A 19,935-nucleotide genomic window follows, 5' to 3' on the forward strand; every position below is an offset into this window, starting at 1 on the left:
AAGCTTCCAAAAAATCTCACTAAAGATGACTCCCTAAAAATATTCCATGGATATTCCATAAAAGATTAAATCAAGGTTTTAAAAAAATTAAAAATGAGAATACTTTTATATATGGTGATGTGGAATTTATATAATATAAATAATATTATTAAAAATCAGTGTAGATTCATCTCAAGTAAGGTTCTACTAAGCAATAAGAGGGATCAAATATGTATAAATGCAAAACTTTCTTCAAGTTTTGCACTCAAAACCAAGTTTGCATCTTGAGAAATTTGATCTCTTTACACTTGGTAGATCCGGAATTAAGATAAATCTATGCTCATCATAATATAAAGCATAACTAAAATTACAAAAAACTATAGTTCTATGTTTCACTAATCAATCATCTGCCCATCAATATATTTTCATTTGAGGATAGTTTATTGGACACCAGGAGGGATGACAATGCTCCTCTGGCAATCAATATATTTTCATTTGAGGATATTTTATTGGATGACTAGGAGGGATGACAATGCTCCTTCTTTATTAATTTTTTTTTGTTGTGCTCCTTAGAACACGATATGTTCCGGAGGCTGTGGAGATTGACAATACTAACTTCATGAAATTGGGGTCTAGGCTCTTGATCAAAGAAATGTTAATCAACTCTATGATGGTGAGTGAAGCCAATTATATCGTCTTCAACAGTCGGAATCAATGAGCCTTGCTTCTATACAAGAAACATAACTCATCAAGAAACATAACTCAAGCAACGATGACAAGCTCAGACCCGTACCTACCATTTGCTTTTAGCCAATAAAATACATATAGTTGCAAAATATAGTAATTCCGTAAGAGGTCAGTTTTAGTATATTATATTTCTGATAACAAGCAAGTCCCGATAGGGCCGAACTATCTCTTACAATGTGCTATGCTTGATGAATCCTGAAATAATCAGTTTTAATATATCATATTTATGATAACAAGAAAGTCCAGAGAGTGCAGAACTATTTCTTGCTGTGATCTGTGATCGACGAATTTTGAATAATCACGTACGTTCTAGCTTTGGCCACCCTTCGTCTGCTTGCAACTTTACATACTCAGCCAGCAAGTGAATATCTTCATCACTAAGTCGTGGACCAAATGTGCATTGCCCCTTTGGTGTACACTTCTCACCAAATCCCTAAAATGTTTAGAAATTTTAGATGTAACTTGTCATAAAAAGAAGTGGAAGCATATATAGAAATCCTATTCTAGCTAGCAAGAATCTAAAACGTCAAAATGTCAAACTAGCAATGAAGGTTTATTTTATTATCATTTTCAGGCAAGACATTGTATCAATGTCCACTGAAAATCAAAGGAAGAGCAATGAGAATCATAAGTCGGGTTGGTACAAATAGCAAAATAAAGAGTGCCCAGAGCATCTCCTAAACTAGTAACAAAGCTAATAACAACATGCTTCTCTTTATATGGTCAAATGGCTTTACTAAAGCAACTTTGAAACAATAAAATTGGAATTGAACACTGAAAGAAACATCAAGTCAGACTTACTGGCATTCGACCTTTTCCATAATATGTGATTTTGAATATGTTTTCTTCTGTTGCCACACCATTCCTGCACGTTTGACAATCAAGTATTTTATGTAAGCAACTAATTCAGGTTAGTTTGTTTTGTCAGTTAAATCTTCCTCCTCATTTCCCTTCAATGATAAATCTTATCCAGAGTTTTATGATGTCAACAAAATTTTTCTCTTTCTAATATAATAATGATTATCGTCTTATATGGTGCATAGCTTTAGAGAATGCCACCAGCCCTATCTATGTTTACCCCAAAAGAAAAGGTAAACGCATGGAAACCCCAAATATGTAGTGCTTAAACCATGCATCACTAGATATTGCACTATTACGTTGACTTTTGCATTTAAAGTCCTTTGCCTATAACTCCCTTGGCATTCAGTTTAAACATGTTTGTCGATAACATTGATTGCATAGGGCACACTGGCCTTTCCAAAACCATTACAACCACATTATTGATTTCACCTCTGAAAAATACATGCAAAAAAAACAGAAATTTATCTCTAACCTTTAAATGCTGCAACTGACAAGCAGTACAATTAGATTTCAAAAATATCACTACATTACCAAAATTTTATTCTCTGAATTGTGAAAATGTTTGTAAGCAAACATGTACTACTAGTGCCACAAAGAGGACTTGTTTAGCATGGTATCAGTTACTACTTTTCCCCACATTTGTCCATAAAATATAAAGAATACAGCTAGGGTAAATACTTATGATCCAACCATAGGAGGAAATATCACTACATTACCAAAATTTTATTCTCTAAATTGTGAAAATGTTTGTAAGCAAACATGTACTACAAGTGCCACAAAGAGGACTTGTTTAGCATGGTATCAGTTACTACTTTTCCCCACATTTGTCCATAAAATATAAAGAATACAGCTAGGGTAAATACTTATGATCCAACCATAGGAGGAAAAGCAGGAAGTACCTTGAAACAAGCACCAATACAATTTCAAAAGGAAATAAATTGACAAATATGAACATAGTTCTCTAGAAGTTCAAGGATAATTACATACCCGAAGGAGCACTAAGATGCATTGACATATAAAGGAAAAGAGGGGATGGATTGCTTTCATTCATAGTCTTTTACATTGTTTTTAATCATCCTTAACTTTGTTAGCCCCAAGTTTGTCACATGGTCATATGTTTACTGTACTATATCGTCTTTAATGATACATGGTCCATGGAAGTATTATTTGAAGTCTTACTATTATTATAAGATGTTGTATGTTATCAAGTGCTTTGTGAATCAAGGCATGAGGTGATCGATGGCACTGGGAAGTTCTAATTAGTTGAGTGAATGATTGTTTCTCGACTTTCATGGATGTGATCCTCTAATTGCAAGGAGCGGGCCCTTATCTTAATTTGAATTATAATCAAAATTGGAGATGTTCTCATTGTATATTATGTCACTTCTATCTCTCTTGACTCTCTCTCACACACACACACACACATATATATATATAAAATACAAATAGACTGCAAGTTGAATAAGAGCCTCATGATACTCACTGCATTCTACGAATGGTGTTGTGATTGATTTCCTTGCTCTTATTCATTCAAGTCATGCACACATATTATTTCTTAATTAACTCCATTACATTGTTATTTTAAACTAGTATCTTTGCTTGGATTGCACTTTCAACAATCTTTAAGAGTCTGTATGGTCCCTATTACCCACCAAAAAGTGGGTAACCCATTGGAGAAATTTTTTCTTCTCTTTGGATAGCCAGCCAGCCAGCAGCCCTATATGATAGCACATAACATGATGTTGGGATCATCCACTTCTTGCTCCAGTTAAATTCTTCTCCCATCCAACATACCTTCCTCGAGGAAGGCAAGTCATCCACTAGTAGCCACTTTAACCATTTTTGCAATCATGTGATTTCACTTAATGTTATGGGAATGCTAATATGAATCATGGGGAAAGCTAGATGATTAATCGATCTCCGACTATATTCTTGTTCCCTTACTTCACCTAGGAGGTTAGTCTTTGACCCTAGTCAAGTAGGACTTGTTGCTGCACAAATTAACAGGGCTTGTGAAGAGGCAAAAACTAGAGGGCACAAAAACACCTGGGATAGAGGACCACTGTCACCACAGCCTAAGTCCCCTACTCTTCTCGGATTTTCACCGACGAGAGGAGTCCCAATAATGCTCACTTGTGATATGATCTTCTTGATAGGTTAGAAGTGAGGAAAGGCAGCTCATTCAATGGAAAGATTCAACAAAGGTGCAAGCCTTGGGAGAGGCTAATAAGACTTTCCACAAAAAACCCTTTTTGAAATGACTACACAAGACCTAGGGTTGAGACTGACACGAGATATATGTGCATCCAAGGTCAAGGTAGGTAAGAGAAAAGGCAATGTATGATTTACTTCACCAAGTACTAAAGAATTTACCTTCAAAGAATCCCTAAGTTGAAGGATTAGCTTCTAGGGTTCCCTCTTGATGCGACAACTAGGGCATCAAAATTTATGGAGAATCCACCGTGGGAATTCCACCAAAATTTGAGGTCCTTTAGAGGAGACACAAAGGAAGAGTTCTATCCAAACAAAATTCAAAAATTCCTCCTCCAAGAGATTTCACACCAAGCCCTAGATGGCCTCCTTATCCTTAAAGGGACGAATTTTTAGAAGAGAAAAGGAAGGAAAATTTATGGTTTAAATTTGTGTGTGACCACCAAGGGACTTGATTAGTGCCTAGACCATTGGGAGTATGGAGTCATGGGTGCTTATAATTGGCTAAATTGATCTTAGAGAGGCTAAAAGAGGAAGCCCTAGTTACCCCTTTCAACAATTACCTTCTTTAGCATTAGTTAATGGAGTTTCATGGATTAAATCATTATCCACTAGGAACATTCTTTCCACATCATCAATGAGTAACACATGCAAAACTTCCCAAGATTATAATTTTGAAAGATATTCAATAAAACAAAGTGTGAATTCTTATCATGAGAACAAATTCCATGCATTAGACATTATTTGCAAGATAATTTCACCATAAAGAAACACTTACAAGACAATGTAGAGTATATCCATCCATCAACAATACATTAGAAGCTCCAAAAAGATAACAATAAAGATCCAAACATCAAAGTGCATCCCAAAAACATCCAAAAGTCTCCTCAAATTGCAGGTTTGAATTCTCTAATGAGACCGAAAATCCCAAATGTGATGATTTGAGATGAGACTAGGTCTCATAGACTTATACAAGCGCTATCAATTCAAACTCCCAATGAACAAGCCCCTAAAATGTCAAAATAATGTGACAAACCCTTGGTTACAAGCCAACCAAGATAGCTTAACAATTAATCATTATTTTATCTCTCTTTCTAGCCCACATAGGGATGATGTCATCCATGCGAAGTGCTCTCCAAGGCTAGCGTTGAGGCCTCTTGTGTTGGAACTTTGGTAGAGGGCCTCTAAAATCATGATGAAGAGGGTCATCTCCTCATTATGCTGCAAAATTCTCCAAGACCCCTTTTTTGGGCTTGGGGCTCCAAAATGGATCTCATGGATCTCCAAGTGGCTCAAAATCATGTCCATGCTCCATTAATGAGGCCTCAAAGGATGACACATGCCCTCCCATGTCTCCCTAGGAAAGACACAACCTCCTTTGGGCCTTGGATCACCTACCAAGTGGTGGGTGCAATGTGTAGTTGGTTAGGGCATCGTGGTCCAAGTGCATCATCTCTCGAATAACTGGGGCAATTAACAAGCTAATAATGGTGCTAAAGAAGCCCATGGCGTGGCAAACAATGCTCAGAATGAATGGAGGCCCATGGCTCTCAACGCTCAGCCTACAAATGTCATCATGATCCTCTGGAGGGCTTGGATCCCATATAGGGAGGCCAAGTCTAAGATGAAAACCCACTGCAATCCTATATAAGATTTAATGCATCTCCTCACCTTTAGACACAATAATTCATTAGTGCAATTGAGTGAATAAGCTTGTTAATGAATGGCATAAATGAGACTTCCCAGTGGGTTTCCCTTCCAAATTTGGGGATTCGAGCATGTAATAGTGTTACCTCGTTGGGTAGGAGCAGCTAATAAACAACCCTATTAGGTGTTCCCAGCCCCTAAAGGGAAGGACATGTCCAAGGTACATCCTTCAAGAGGTAGGTGTCATGTGGATAATGATGGGGTGGATGGCGACACAGGGGTCTCAAGGCCAAATGATGTGGGCTCAATGATGGTAATAGTGAGGGATGTCCCCATGCTTGGGTGTATGAATGTAGGAGGGAGCAATCATGGTACATGAGTTACCTTAGCCTTTGTTTTTCCAACCTTCTTCTTTTGCCTTTTATTGATTTTCTTTTGTTATATTGCTCAGGTCTCTAGGGAATGAGAGCATGATGTGTATGATATAGCAGTGATTACCCCCTTAAGGTGGGGCAGTTCATTGCCCCCAGGGGTTGGGACATACATGGGTTCCTTAATGATGCAAGGGGCACTCATAGGGTACCTAGGAACCAAGGTAATGGCCATAATGATAAGGGGTAGAGCTCATATTTGGCTTTTGTCCACGTGCTAAGTTTTATTGTCCCGACCATCTTTTGCATTTTGTGGTATTATTTCCTTTTGTATGTGGCCATTTATGCTTTTATCTTCTTTTTTTTGCTGCATCAACCTTTGGGCCATTGTTCGATGCCCAACCCAAACATGTGGACAAGGGGAGGGGGAACCAAAGCCTTGTGGAACTAGTGGTCATGTGGACCCAAAGAAGGAAAATGATGACATAGGGTGAAGCAACAAAACTTATAGCTTGTTGGCTTAAATGTAAAAATACACAAGGGTATTTGTAATAATAATTTATTATATATATAAAAATGTACAAGTGATGTTGAATGTTACAATGAGGACTTGCATATATATTAGGCAGGTGTCATTTCACGATTGGGCATGTCTAAAAGACATGCCTTTTCACTTAACTAATGACTATTTAACATAATCATTACTTGATTATTTATTTTTACATTTATTTATATTTATTGTTATTTTATATAATTTATATTTATAACATTGTCCCTTCCTTCAAAAGCTTTGTCCTCAAAGCTTGTAGTTGACGTTTTTCTTCACATCAGCTTAGGTCGTCTCAGCATGTATAATTCGTCACTGGCACCTTAGCATGTAAAATTCTCTGATAATGTTGTCTTGAAACTAGGGTTTATCTTTTTCTTTTTTAAATGTTGTCTCGAAACTAGAGTTTCTCTATTCCCCTCTCTTTTTTTTAATTTATCATATATATATATATATATATATATATATATATATACTTTTAATAATATCCCCTTTTTTATAAAAATATGTGGCACCCTTTCAAATTAAGAGGAAGTAACTTAATATTTTCTCCTCTTTCTTGTTTGTGGTTTGATTGTTTGTGGTTTGACGGTAACTCTATTTAGGCGAAGCCAAGGAGACTGAAGTTCAAATCTCATTGAGTACACTGACCTGCTATGGTGGTAGCTAAAGGGGCAGATTCCCCAATCCCGTCTTGGCGGCACGTGAGTCTAGCTCTTGCTAAAATCATAGGATCTTAATATATCGACTTGCAGGTAGTTGGATGTACTCCTCGTGTTATAGAGGCAGCTATGAGGATTGATCCTGGGTCTCCCACAGATTAACACTTGCAATTACCAATTCACCATGTGATTAAAAAAAATGTGGATGTGTCTAAAATTCCACAATTTAACTTTTATTTTTACTAAATACGGACTTTAATCCCCTCCTAAGAAAAAATTGGTCGACTTTGGATTAATTTTATTTGGAACCTGTTAGGAAACGTTGTACCAAATCGCAGCTATGAAGGATTAACAATGAATAAGCCACAAAATGAACCAACAAGTAGCAGGGTATATGGTGGTCAAGCAGGCATCGATTGTTGTGGGACAGAGGTACCGTGCAGCGACGAGAGGGTTTTCGGAACAGCGGAAATAGAGGGTGGAGAACTTTGATGGCGGAGTGTGGATATGGGACAACGGACGTGGGAGCATCAGGAGCAGTGGATGTGGGAGCAACGGGACTTCAGTAACATGAAAATATAACCGTCGTTTTCAAACGGAAAGGGATATCTTCCGTTTACAGTCAACTTGTCGGGAAAGAGGTCGGGAACGTCACATCTTCCATATACAATTATGTAAACAAGATGGTTATTAATCCTACGATTCAACTCAATATACGATGGCAGCCTATTAGATTTATCGAGAATCAAGTTTCGGGGAGGCTGAATATTAATGTTAACATGTTTGACGGCTGTGATGTTTGACAGGCCCGATGGATCCTCCGCCTCCTCTCCATGGGGTTTCTTCCATGTGTACTTATCTCCAAGCCCTGATGTCCTAGGAAACCCCTGGTAATCCAATGCACGCTACCGCTCGAGGCGTTCATAGCCTCTCTGAATCAACTTCTGTTGTAAACATTGTGTCTGGTGCGGACGAGGGTGAGGGTCGATGTCCACCAAATTACATTTCTCCACTTCTGCTGCACAACCAAAAATCCAAACCCACTGGATTTGGAAATAAGCATCCTCTAGGAAAGCGAGCAAAAGATCTAGCCTTGAACTGGTAGAATAATCATAGATACATAAACACCATTTGATGAGATTATTCTTGAAAAACTGAAGCAGAACATCTGGTTGGCATTCTTGATTGTATGAAATATGGAATTGCACATGATATTCTCCTCCTTTATTAACAAAAGATTCAAGGGGTAGCACACTTGGACCAAAAACTGAAATAATTACGGACAACAACGTCACAACTGGTGGTGAACCCATCGATTTAATTAATGGAAATGATTTTGCAGCAAAAGGTCTTGCAAGGTAAACTAAAGGCCAGTTTTTTCCCTTCTCCATCACACATGTTCCCAATAAGGAGAAAAATTCTGAAAGTTGATCCATGTGCTGCTTGCATTCAAGTGATGCACCATCTCCAGATAACTGCATGATTTTCAGTGATTTTGTTTGGAATTGATCACTGAAGGCATGAAGCAAGCTAGGATCCAAAGTGGAGATACTTGATAAAATTTCAATAATATAGTTCTCCAACTCTTGCATGAAACTCTTAGGATAATTGGGAAGCGGCTTAACATTCACAGGCAAGTTGTTGATGAAAACATAGGACCCACTTTCTTCTACAATGCTCTTATCTATGAAATTGACATAATTGGAACTTGGGGCAGTTGCTGGACATTGAGCTAAAATTGGTACAACCTTGCTCATCACAAGAGACGATTCCTGGATTGCAATGGTGGATGGAGCTGCATTTTGTTTAATAAATGAAGCATACGACTCTTTATGTGCTTGGACCTCAACTGGAGCTCTTTGAGGAGGATGAGGTGGCACTTCCTTATGAACATGATTAATTTTTTATCCTTTTTGGCCAATTGAGTCTTTAGGGACTTCCCTCTGTTGCATGTGATTTTTATGTACCTCCTCAACAACATGAGCAGGCTCCTCCTTTACTGTTGTGGATTGCTCAATCACACCATTCTGAGCTACTTGTTTAGGCTTGACAATTGGTTCTGAGAAAGGATATGCTTTGTCGGCTTCTTCTAAAAGATTTTGCTTTTGTTTCTTCCTATCCCTTAATGGGGCAAGCACATCATTACATTCATATTTATCATCTTTGATAGTTGTTGTAAATGCAAATTCATCATTATTTGTTTCTTCATAGTCATCTTCATTTTTAAAATCATCTTCATTCTCATCATAATATGAAATTGACATAACCTCTTTCTGATCTTCTGCAGAATGTGGTGATTTTTCATCAAAAGTATTTCCTTCTTTTTCTTCATATTCCCAATTGGATTCGGATTTTGAGTGGTCTTCTTCCCTAGTTTTCATATACCCACTTTGACTATCCTTTTCATCACAACCGTTGTTGAGATCATCTTCATCTTCATGTGGATCTTCTTCATCATCTTCCTCATTGTTATGATATTGTTCATTTTCTTGTTTCTTAAGATAGTCCTCATTCACATCAAGACCGACTTCATCTGGATCCTCATCTTGATCTATATTAGCTTCATCGGAATATTCAACATTATAATCATCTATTGCTTCACCTTGTTTCGTTTTACCATCGCTATCACCTCCTTATTATCGATTTCCTTTAGACATGCTTTAACTTCTGCATATGATTTTTCCCATTGCTAAAGCTTTTCTTGAATTTTACTAAATTGTTCAATGACTTTAGGACGTAAACGTAATGGCACATTGTGCGGCGAACAACGTTCAAAGACTCGCATGGTTATATTGTGCGGCGGATAATGTTCAAAGTCTTGCATGGCTCTGATACCACTAAAGCAACAAAACTTATAGCTTGTTGATTTTAATGTAAAAATACACAAAGGTATTTGTAATAATAATTTATTATATATATAAAAATGTACAAGTGATGTTGAATGTTACAATGAGGACCCGCATATATACTAGGCAGGTGTCCTTTCACGATTGGGCATGTCTTTTAGACATGCCTTTTCACTTAACTAATGACTATTTAACATAATCATTATTTGATTATTTATTTTTACATTTATTTATATTTATTGTTATTTTATATAATTTATATTTGTAATATAGGGCATGTAATGTGTGGAGGGGAGTGAAAAATGTGGAACAAGAAAATGAGACCACGCTACCAAAATTAGGGTTTCCTAAGTAGTGTCGATCCTAAAGCTATAAGCCAATAAGGGAGATCACACTGGACTAGGGTTGAGGACTAACCCCTAGTTAAGGTAAGGGAACAAGACTACAGTTAAAACCCTTCCTCCTTCCAAGTCACCCAATAATCCATACCCAAGTGTGCCCAAAAAAAACAAGCATAAACACCCAATTGCATAATTAAAAATCATACCTTTAGGATTGGTTGGCCCACCATCAAACATATGATCTCAAAAGATGGGAGAGGGTACACGATGGCTAGCTCAAGTGGCGGAGATAAAGTAGCACATCAAAGCTATTAAGTGGCTACCAGAGGCTGCTGCTACTGGCTGGAGGATGATACATTGGAAAGAAAAGCTCTCCAAATGGGTACCCCAATTTTGGTGGGCTACAGTGTTGGTTTTTGGTAGCTTCAGATGTGCTCTAAGTCTCAAAATTTGCAAGGAGACTTAGACACATGCATTCTCCAATACCCAGAAATCGTTTTGGGAAATTCCACTCGGAGACAGTTTTATTAAAATAATTAATTATTTTTAATGGGTTTCTAAGTCTAAACTTAGGAAATTAAAATAATTAATGGGTATTAATCTAAAATGTGGGTGAAACTTCTATAATAAGACGAGGATCAAGCCAAAATGATCAGAGCCATTAATTAGAAGTTAATCTGGGTCGTTGGTTGTTCAACAGAAAGATATAAGAAGAGGCTTGAAGGGCACTTGGAAAACACATCGAGTGGAGATCAGAAGATCGAATTTCTAAAGCAGAGATGTTGCCATAGAGAAATTCGAAGTGATCTTTTGCAATGAGGGGCAGGGATAGTTCTGATTGGAGATTTATACTGATCCAGGAATACTCAGTAGAGAAGGCAGAGAGAGATCCAGGAGAGGGAGCGCACTGGCTAGGCTGGCCAGCGTAGGCTGACATAGAGGCAACGCAGAAGCCTTGAGGAGGTCTGAAAATTTGCTAGAGGAATCGATATCAGAAGCTAGAAGCCAGGGTGTGAGACCGGGAGGTGAAAATCTAAGTTCCTGGGCAGCAAATCGATCAACAAAAGGGGTGACGCTGTCCCTAGAGGCTGTGATGCTAGGCTAACATAGTTATTGCACAGAGGCAGCCAGGGGTTGCTCATTCAGTGAATGGATCAAACGGGATCTCTAGTGATAGTGTGAGGTAATCTCATTTATCTCTCTATCAATGATATTCTCTGTACTGGATAGACAACATGGCATCCAAAGATTGTATTCAGAAAACTACTGCTTAATAATACAAACCCTCAGCTACTGCACTGGTTTTCCCGCATTGGGATTTTTCGGGGACATTTTTTCCAAAAATAATTGTGTAATGCGTTGCGTTTTTCTTTCTTGTTCAGTTTCTTGTTTCCACATTTTTTAAATGGTGAAGGTTGCAGTGTATTAGTTTCGATGTTTACTGTAGGAAACAATAAATAATTTTGTTCAATAATTAACAAATAGAATAAACATAATCAATGGCTGCAGTAGAAATTTGGGTCTTCCAAATTTTCACATGGTATCAGAACTACAGGTGAAACAAGAGAGCAGTGTTGGAAGAGCCCAGTGCTGAAGGAGGAAGGGAGTTCGAAATTCTTGCAGAGGCAGCAAATTGAATCCCCAGAGGGATTGCGCAGTTCAGGCCAGGAGGGCAAGATTTTTGTGGTAAATCTCTCTTTGAGTGAGTCGACAGAGAGGTAGGATTTCCAAATCGAAATTTGTCAGCGGCAGAGGGAGCAACGCAGTAGTAGCTTTAGCGAAGAGGGTTTCTGGTGGGACACAATTTTTTGCAGGCAGTTGCTAGGCAGAAAGACGTCAGAAGGAAGAAGAGAGACACTTGAGGGAATTTCTTCCTCAAAGAATTCCTAGCCAGGGAATTCGAATTCTCATTTGCTGAGCAACAGTAGGAGAGAGGAGGTCATTCGACTTTTTCGATTGGCAGAGATGGCAACTAGTGGATTGAGAGATCAGGATAGGTTGGATGGTGCATCCAACTATGTGATCTGGAAGGCAAGGATGTCGTGCCTTCTGGATGAGCATTTTCTCAAGATCTACGTTGACAACGTGGTAGCTGAGCCCGTGGATCCAAATCGCTCAAGAAGTACAAGGGAGAAATGGCGAAGACCAAGAGAATGATCCTCGACGGAGTGAAGGATCATATAGTCTGTCACATCGTTGGCAGAGACACTGCCAAGGAGATGTGGGATGCTTTGTCGATGCTATATCAGGGATCTTCTGAGCAGCGAAAGATGTACTTGGAGCAGAAGATGAGATCTATGTAGATGAAGAAGGGGGAAAACATTGATCCATTCCTTACTAAACTTCAGGAGACCTGAGACGAGCTAGCAGTTGTGGGGTCAACACCTCAAGGTTCCGAGATGGTAAGACTGGCCCTGAATTCAATTTCTGAGGAGTGGCAAGTTTTTGTCCAGAGCATCTTGGGCAGGGCGACTTTGCCAGACTGGGATGGAATGTGGGCAGCTCTTAAGCAAGAGGAGTTGAGGAGAGACTTGGTCAAGTGTAAACTTGATGGAAGCAACAGTAGTGGGTCGAAGCCCAAGGAGGAGAAAGAGAATGCAACCCTTGCATCCAAGGGGCAACAGGAGGAGCGGAAGAAGAAGAAAGATGTTTTGAAGATCAAATGCTTTAGGTGTGGTGAATTAGGTCACTACGAAACACAGTTTTCTCTCAAGAAGAAGGACAAAGATGAGAAGCATGATCCGAAGTTTGCAGCCACGAAGATCAAGGAGTAGGAGTTTTCCATGACAACTGAGATACCTCTAGGAGGGAGGTGGGCTGATTTAGAGTTGTACTTCGAAAGGACTGCAAATGGGCAAGATCCTTGAGGAGTCCACCTCTCGGATCAATTCCTTGCTACAGGAGCCTAAATAAAAACTAGCAGGATAGACCAGTGTCAGTTGGTGCAGAGAAGTGCCAGAGTGACAGTTGCAGTGGCTAGGAACGCCAAAGACTGAGCAGTGCAGAGCTAGAGTTGACAACAATGCAGTTGGCATAGAATAGAGTCAACAGCAGCACAAAGGCTTCAAAGGGTCAGCGTAGAGACTAGCAGAAGTCAAAACTCTAGCAACAAGATGCATCATACTAAACACCAGTTTAGTAATTTGGGATGCTTTTCCGTTGTTGATGCAGTAGCAGCAACAGTTGGAGAAGGTTGCAGTGCAGATGCATTTTTGGCAGTGGCAGTGCTAGTAGCAGCACAGATGAAGAATTGAGAGGGAATTGCAGTATAGATGCAGTATTGGTAGTGGCAGGGTTCGTAGCAGTACAGATGCAACATTTGCGCAGTAGTTGGTGGACAGGATGTTAGACATGAGCAGCGCAAAAGAAGATGTTACAGAACAGAGTAATGCTTCAGCAGGTTGCATTAATAGAGCATATTCCTCGCTAAGAGCGAGTGTTGATTTCTGGTAGCATCGGATGTGCTCTAAGTTTCAAAATTTGCACGGAGACATAGACACATGCATTCTTCAATACCCAGAAATCATTTTGGGAAATTCCACCCCGAGACAGTTTGATTAAAATAATTAATTATTTTTAATGGGCCCCTAAGTCTAAACTTAGGAAATTAAAATAATTAATGGGTATTAATCTAAACTGTGGGTGAAACTTCCAGAAGAAGACGAGGATCAAGCCAAAATTATCTGAGCCATTGATTAGAAGTTAATCTGGGCCATTGGTTGTCAAACAGAAAGATATAAGAAGCTTGAAGGGCACTTGAAGAACACATCGAGTGGAGATCAGAAGATCGAATTTCTGAAGCAGAGTAGCTGCCGGAGAGAAATTCGAAGTGATCTTTTGCAGTGAGGGGCAGGGATAGTTCTAGTTGGAGATTTATCATGATTTGTGAATACTCAGAAGAGAAGGCAAAGAGAGATCCAGGAGAGGCAATGCAGTGGCTAAGTTGGACAGCATAGGCTGACGCAGAGGCAACACAGAAGCCTTGAGGAGGTCCAAAAATTTGCTGGAGGAATTGATATGAGAAACTAGAAGCTGAGGTGTGAGACCAAGAGGTGAAAATTGAAGTTCCTAGGTAGAAAATTGATCAGCAGAAGGGGTGACGCTGTCCCTAGACGCTGTGACACCGAGCTGAAGCAGTGACTGTGCAGAGGCAGCCAGAGGCTGTTCATTCAATGGCTAGATCAGAGAGGATCTCTAGTGATAGTGTGAGGTAATCTCACTTATCTCTCTGTCAGTGATATTCTCTGTATTGGATAGCCAGCAGGGCATCCAGAGATTGTATTTAGAAAACTACTGCTTAATAATACAAACCCTCAGCTGCTGCACTGGTTTTCCCGCGTTGGGTTTTTCTGGGACATTTGTCCAAAAATAATGGTGTGATGTGTTGTGTTTTTCTTTCTTGTTCAGTTTCTTGTTTCCACATTTTTTAAATGGTGAAGGCTGCAGTGTATTAGTTTCCGTGTTTACTATAGGAAACAGTAAATAATTTTGTTCAATAATTAACAAATAGAAGAAACATAATCAGTTGTTGTAGTGGAAATTTGGGTCTTCCAAATTTTCACATACAGGACCTCCTCTAAGGCCTTAAGGTATTAGGAAGGGCACTACTAGGGAAGCACTAATTGAAGTAGTTTGTCCAAGGTAATCCATACTTATCACTTTCCATGTTTCCCTCTTATTCATCTCCATTCTTTGGGTTGGTAGTCATTGGTCATTAGAATTAGCACCCCCATAGTGTCGTCATTAGTCATCTTTGTATTTCGGAGCTCATTCTTTAAGCTCACGGATTGACCAACATGCTTGATAGTGTAGACATTTGTTAGGGCATCATACATCTTCTTAGAAGTCTTGTGCTTTGCAATGTAGGGAATGAGATGATCTCTAATGGAGTCCACTATTAGACTCATGGTAGTAATATCATCATCCTTGAACTTCTCTTCTCCAACTGCATTGGTCAGTTCAGTAGTCTTCCCTGTCACAATATCCAACATTTTGTTTTTGGCAAGAATAAGATCTATTCGGACTTTCCAAGCTTTGAAGTTTGATGCTCCCTCTAGCTTGTTTGGATTTCATAGAGGAAGCCATAAATACTGATGAACAAGGAGGACTTTAATAAAATGCTCTCTCTAAGATTTCTACAAAAGTGATCTCAACATACCTTCCTTCCATCATCAAATCTTTGATACCATGTGGATTTTCTAGTGCAATTAGGGTTAGCACAATATTTCTGAAATTTTGATACAATTAGTTTTGATGTATATCTTCTTTTAACTTGTTCTAATATATCATTCAGTAATTATACTTAAGAAACTCAACAATAAAGAACAATAGAAAAGTGGAGTTCCCAATTTAACCCTTTGAGAGAGTAACATATGCAAGAGTCGACCAAATAGCATCCAAAAATTTCTTCAACAAAATTAGGGCACAATAGCATTTACATTAGTTGCAACAATTACATACATTAGACATTTTCAAGAGAAAGATTTCATCAACAAAAGAACTTACAAGATAATCATGCAGTATATCCATCCATATTCAAGAAGTAGCTCGAAGACAAGATCAAAAATCAGCTCCAAATATCATAGTGCATCCAAGATACTCCAATAGCTTCCAAAGAAAAAGTGTGAGTTTTTTTACAAAAGAAGTATTCAAGCAATGATGATGAGTTCTCACAAATGAGACTGACTTATATTTATATGAGTCTCTCTAATTAGCCTAATGAGCACCCAAAATTATAAAATAATGTGATAAAAACAAGTCTTCAAAAGTCATGAATTAGTCATCCATATGCAAGTCAAGTTGATGATGTCATGATCATATAGGATCATTGGAGGGCCACGTTGAGTCCTCAAAGTGGCATGATGAGAGAGAGGGCTCTAATAAATATGAATTAGGGGATGGCCTGTAATTTTCCATGCAAGTCATCATGTGGGCCCCAAAGTGGGTTTGGTGCACAACTGTTGGTCTCATGGGTCTCCAGATGAAAGAAAAGTATGTACAATGCTTCAAATGAGGCTCTAATGATGGTTCATTCCCTACCATGTCTCAAGGGTGAGACAAACCTCCTCTGGGGCTTGGATCAACTGCCATGATCATGCTAAGTCGGTCGGGGCATGGTGGTCCAAGTGTATCATCCTGCAAATAATGCGGGGAAAGAAACAAACTGTTGAAGGTGTTGAGGGTGCCCATGACATGAAATGATGCTCTAACACATGATGGAGTCCCATGGCTCTCAACGCATCCCCCGTGGGTGTCAATATGATCCTCTGGTGGGCTAGGGCCCCAATTAAGTTGCCCAACCCATGATTAAACCACCTGCCAATTACATGTTAGTTTTTGTAGCATTGTAAAGGTGTTCTAGTCTCAACTTTGGTCAAAGAGGCTTAGAAACACAAGATCTCCAAAACCCAGAAAACGTTTCAGGAAAAACACCTAGAGATGGTTCAATTAAGTTAATTGATCAAGAATTAAATATTTCCTAAGTCTAACTTAGGAAAGTGATTAATTAACACAATTAATTGCGAAAGGTGAGAATTCTCTAGAAACTCACACAGATCGAGTTGAATATGATCTTAGTCATTGATGGGGATCTAATCATGATCGTTGGTTCGCCAACGAGAGATTATAAGAGAAACTCGATGGGTAGATGGAGAACACACTTGGGAGGTCAAATTCATTGGCAGATCGAGCTATCCAACAACAACAATTGATCAAGGAAGAAGAGTTCAAGTCAGAAGGGACGCAGAGATAGAGAGGGAGCAGAAACAATGATTTTACAAGAGTTTCCAGTTCTGGAGAGGTGGTCACAAAGAGGTCGAGTTATTCCACTAGAACCTACGCAGGGACTGCGCAAGCAACTTCAGTGTAGTAGTTTGATCTCGCTGAGCAGGGGGTTGATTCAGTTGATAGAGGCCAGGAAAAATTTCCAAAGGGCTAGAGGATTGCTTCCAGTAGTAGTAGCAGGCATAACGACTTGATCAGAGGCATATCCAGACTGTGAGTGTGAGGACCTACACAAGGGTTCTTGAGGGCCAGTTTTTCTGAGGCAGGTTGTGTCGGGATTGCTCGTGAAGAGAGAGAAAATTCTCTCTAATAATTTTGGCTAGATATTTAGTGTTGGATTGCCAGTTTGGGCATCCAAAGATTGTACTTAGATTATTCACTGCTACAATATAATAAAACCTTCATCGGTTGCACCAGTTTTCCCACATTGGGTTTTTTCGGGACATTTGTCCAAAAATAATTGTCATTTTTATTGTGTGTGTGCTCTATATTTTCTTAGTTCCAGTGTTTTATTTTTCGCAGTGTTTTTATGATGAAAATTGCAGTTGTGATTTTATTCGTTGTTTGTTGTAGCAAATATACTGCATTTAATAATAATTAGTTAGAAGAATAGTTTTCGGTTGCTGCAATAGACTTGAAAAATTGACATGGGATCAGAGTGAGCCAGTAGAAGCTCCATTGGTCCAGCAGCAGGGGAAACTGCAGGGATAGTCACAAGGATCTAGTACTGTTACCAGTACCAACACATCCTCTGGTGCAAGGGATCTAGTGAGTTCGCAATAGAGGGAGCAACAGAGGCAGGATGAGGAGCTAGTTGATCCCCCCCATCACTAGTGGTCGAACCAGCAGGGAAGTTCCTCAGACATTGAGAGATGTAGAGGATTTCATTGGAGCACCTAGGACGAACAAGAGATAACACAGATAGCTACACAGGTACCAAGTATTGGTAGCACAGGTTGTAGAACCTTCCAGCTATGAGGAGGTCGCACAACATCAGGTGTAGATAGATGCCATGGTGGAAGAATATAGCTCCATCATGACAAATGATGTTTGGGAGGTAGTGTCGAGGCTAAGGGTGGATCAGTTGTGGGATCTCGTTGGATCTATAAGATTAAGTACACTGCAGATGGTTGTGTGGAGAAGTATAAGGCTAGGTTCGTGGAAAAGGGGTATGCCAAGAAGGAAGGGATAGACTATGAGGAGACCTTGGCCCCAGTTACCATATATAATTCTACCTGGTCGGTTATATATATGGCAACACAGATGGGATGGAAAATTTACTAGATGGACGTCAAGACAACTTTCTTGAACGGGGTGATAAAGGAGGAGGTATATATAGAGCAGCCAGAGGGCTTTGGGACACATGAGAGGGGCATGCATGTGTGTAGATTGAAGAAATCTCTATACAGGCTCAAATAGGTTCCCAGGGCATGTTATGGTTTGATTGATATCTACTTGTAGTAGATGGATTCATCAAGAGTGACGCGGATCCCAACCTTTACTAGTTGATGGTAGAGGATGAGCCACTCAACTTAGTGTTGTATGTGGATAACCTCTTCTTCATAGGGTCATCAAGGCTCATAGAAGACTGCAAGAGGAACTTGGCAATAGAGTTTGACTTGAAGGACTTGGGGTTGATGCATTACTTTGTAGGATTGGGAGTATGGCAAAAGGATGGGGAGATCTTCCTTGGTCCAGGGAGATATGCTATAGAGATTCTGAAGAGATTCAGGATGTAGGACTATAGACCCATGTCTACACATATGATCACCAATTGGAGGAAGATCGATGCATCAGAGGACGACATTGACCCCACCTTGTATAGACAACTTATCAGTTCCCTCATGTATCTGGTCAACAATAGGCTAGATATCTGCTTCACGGTCAACACTTTCAATCAGTTTATGGTGGGGCCGAAGAGAGTGCATTAGACAACAATGAGGCACATTCTGAGGTATTTACATGGCATAGTCGAGTATGGATTGAGATATACTCGAGGTGATGGTATTAAACTATGTGGATTCACAAATGCAAATTGGGCAGGCAGTTCAGTGGATAGGAAGAGCACATTAGGGTGTTACTTCAACATTGGATCCAGGATGGTTTCTTGGTGCAGCAGGAAGTAGAAGTCAATAGCACTGAGCTTTGCAAAAGCAGAGTATATGACAACTAGCATAGCCACATGCGAAGATATATGGCTTCAGAAGCTGTTGGTGAGCTTGTTCAGTGAGAGGATGGAGGTGATCAATATCTACTGTGATAATCAAAGTTTCATCGGGCTCTTTGAGAATCCAATGTTTCATGATAGGTCGAAACACATAGAAATTCGTACCATTTCATCAGAGATTGTGTGCAGTGTGGAGCAATCTAGCTATAGCATGCTCCCACAAAAGAGTAGGTTGCAGATATACTCACAAAAGCTCTAGGGAGAGATAAGTTCGTCTATTTCAGATAATAGATGGGTATAGTGGAGAACCCTTTTCAGTAACAAGGGCATGATTTTGTTCTCAATTGCAGAAGTAGCAACAACATGAGATTAGATGCAACGCATAGCAGAGTTGGCAACAATATTGTTTGTCCAGTGCAGTGTCAGTGATAGTGCAGACGCAAGGTGATTCAGATTAGAGTGGCGAATGAATCAGAGTTGCACAATAGTTGGTGGGCAGTGGTAGATTGTCACAGTTGTTAGACATCAGCAGCGTGTATGGAAGATGTTATAAAGGTAGAGTGAGAGAAAACCTTCCTCTCTAAGAGGGAGTGTTAGTTTTTGTAGCATCAGACAAGTGTTTTAGTCTTGACTTTGGTCAGAGAGGCTTAGAAACACGAGATCTCCAAAATCAAGAAAAGTTTCAGGAGAAAACACCTAGAGATGGCTCAGTTAAATTAATTGATCAATAATTAAATATTTCCTAATTGTAACTTAGGAAAAGTGATTAATCA

General features: G+C 39.4%; 1 protein-coding gene across 1 annotated transcript in view; it reads right to left on the reverse strand.

Moving 5' to 3' along the window:
* Positions 1–815: 815 nt before the first annotated feature.
* CYTC6A (Cytochrome c) overlaps positions 816–19,935 on the reverse strand; it is a 103,391-nt gene continuing 84,271 nt past the window's right edge. Inside the window, exons 6-7 of the mRNA XM_089419182.1 lie at positions 1,528–1,591; positions 816–1,159 (exon numbers count right to left, since the gene is read on the reverse strand). Of these exons, the coding sequence (XP_089275308.1) occupies positions 1,025–1,159; positions 1,528–1,591 (199 nt within the window). The 3' untranslated portion in view covers positions 816–1,024. The remainder of the gene's footprint in view (positions 1,160–1,527; positions 1,592–19,935) is intronic.

Source organism: Pinus tabuliformis, chromosome 4_1 (genome assembly GCF_031772625.1).
Source record: "Pinus tabuliformis cultivar Carrire ecotype Pingquan chromosome 4_1, CPIR1, whole genome shotgun sequence".
NCBI classification, from domain to species: domain Eukaryota; kingdom Viridiplantae; phylum Streptophyta; class Pinopsida; order Pinales; family Pinaceae; genus Pinus; species Pinus tabuliformis.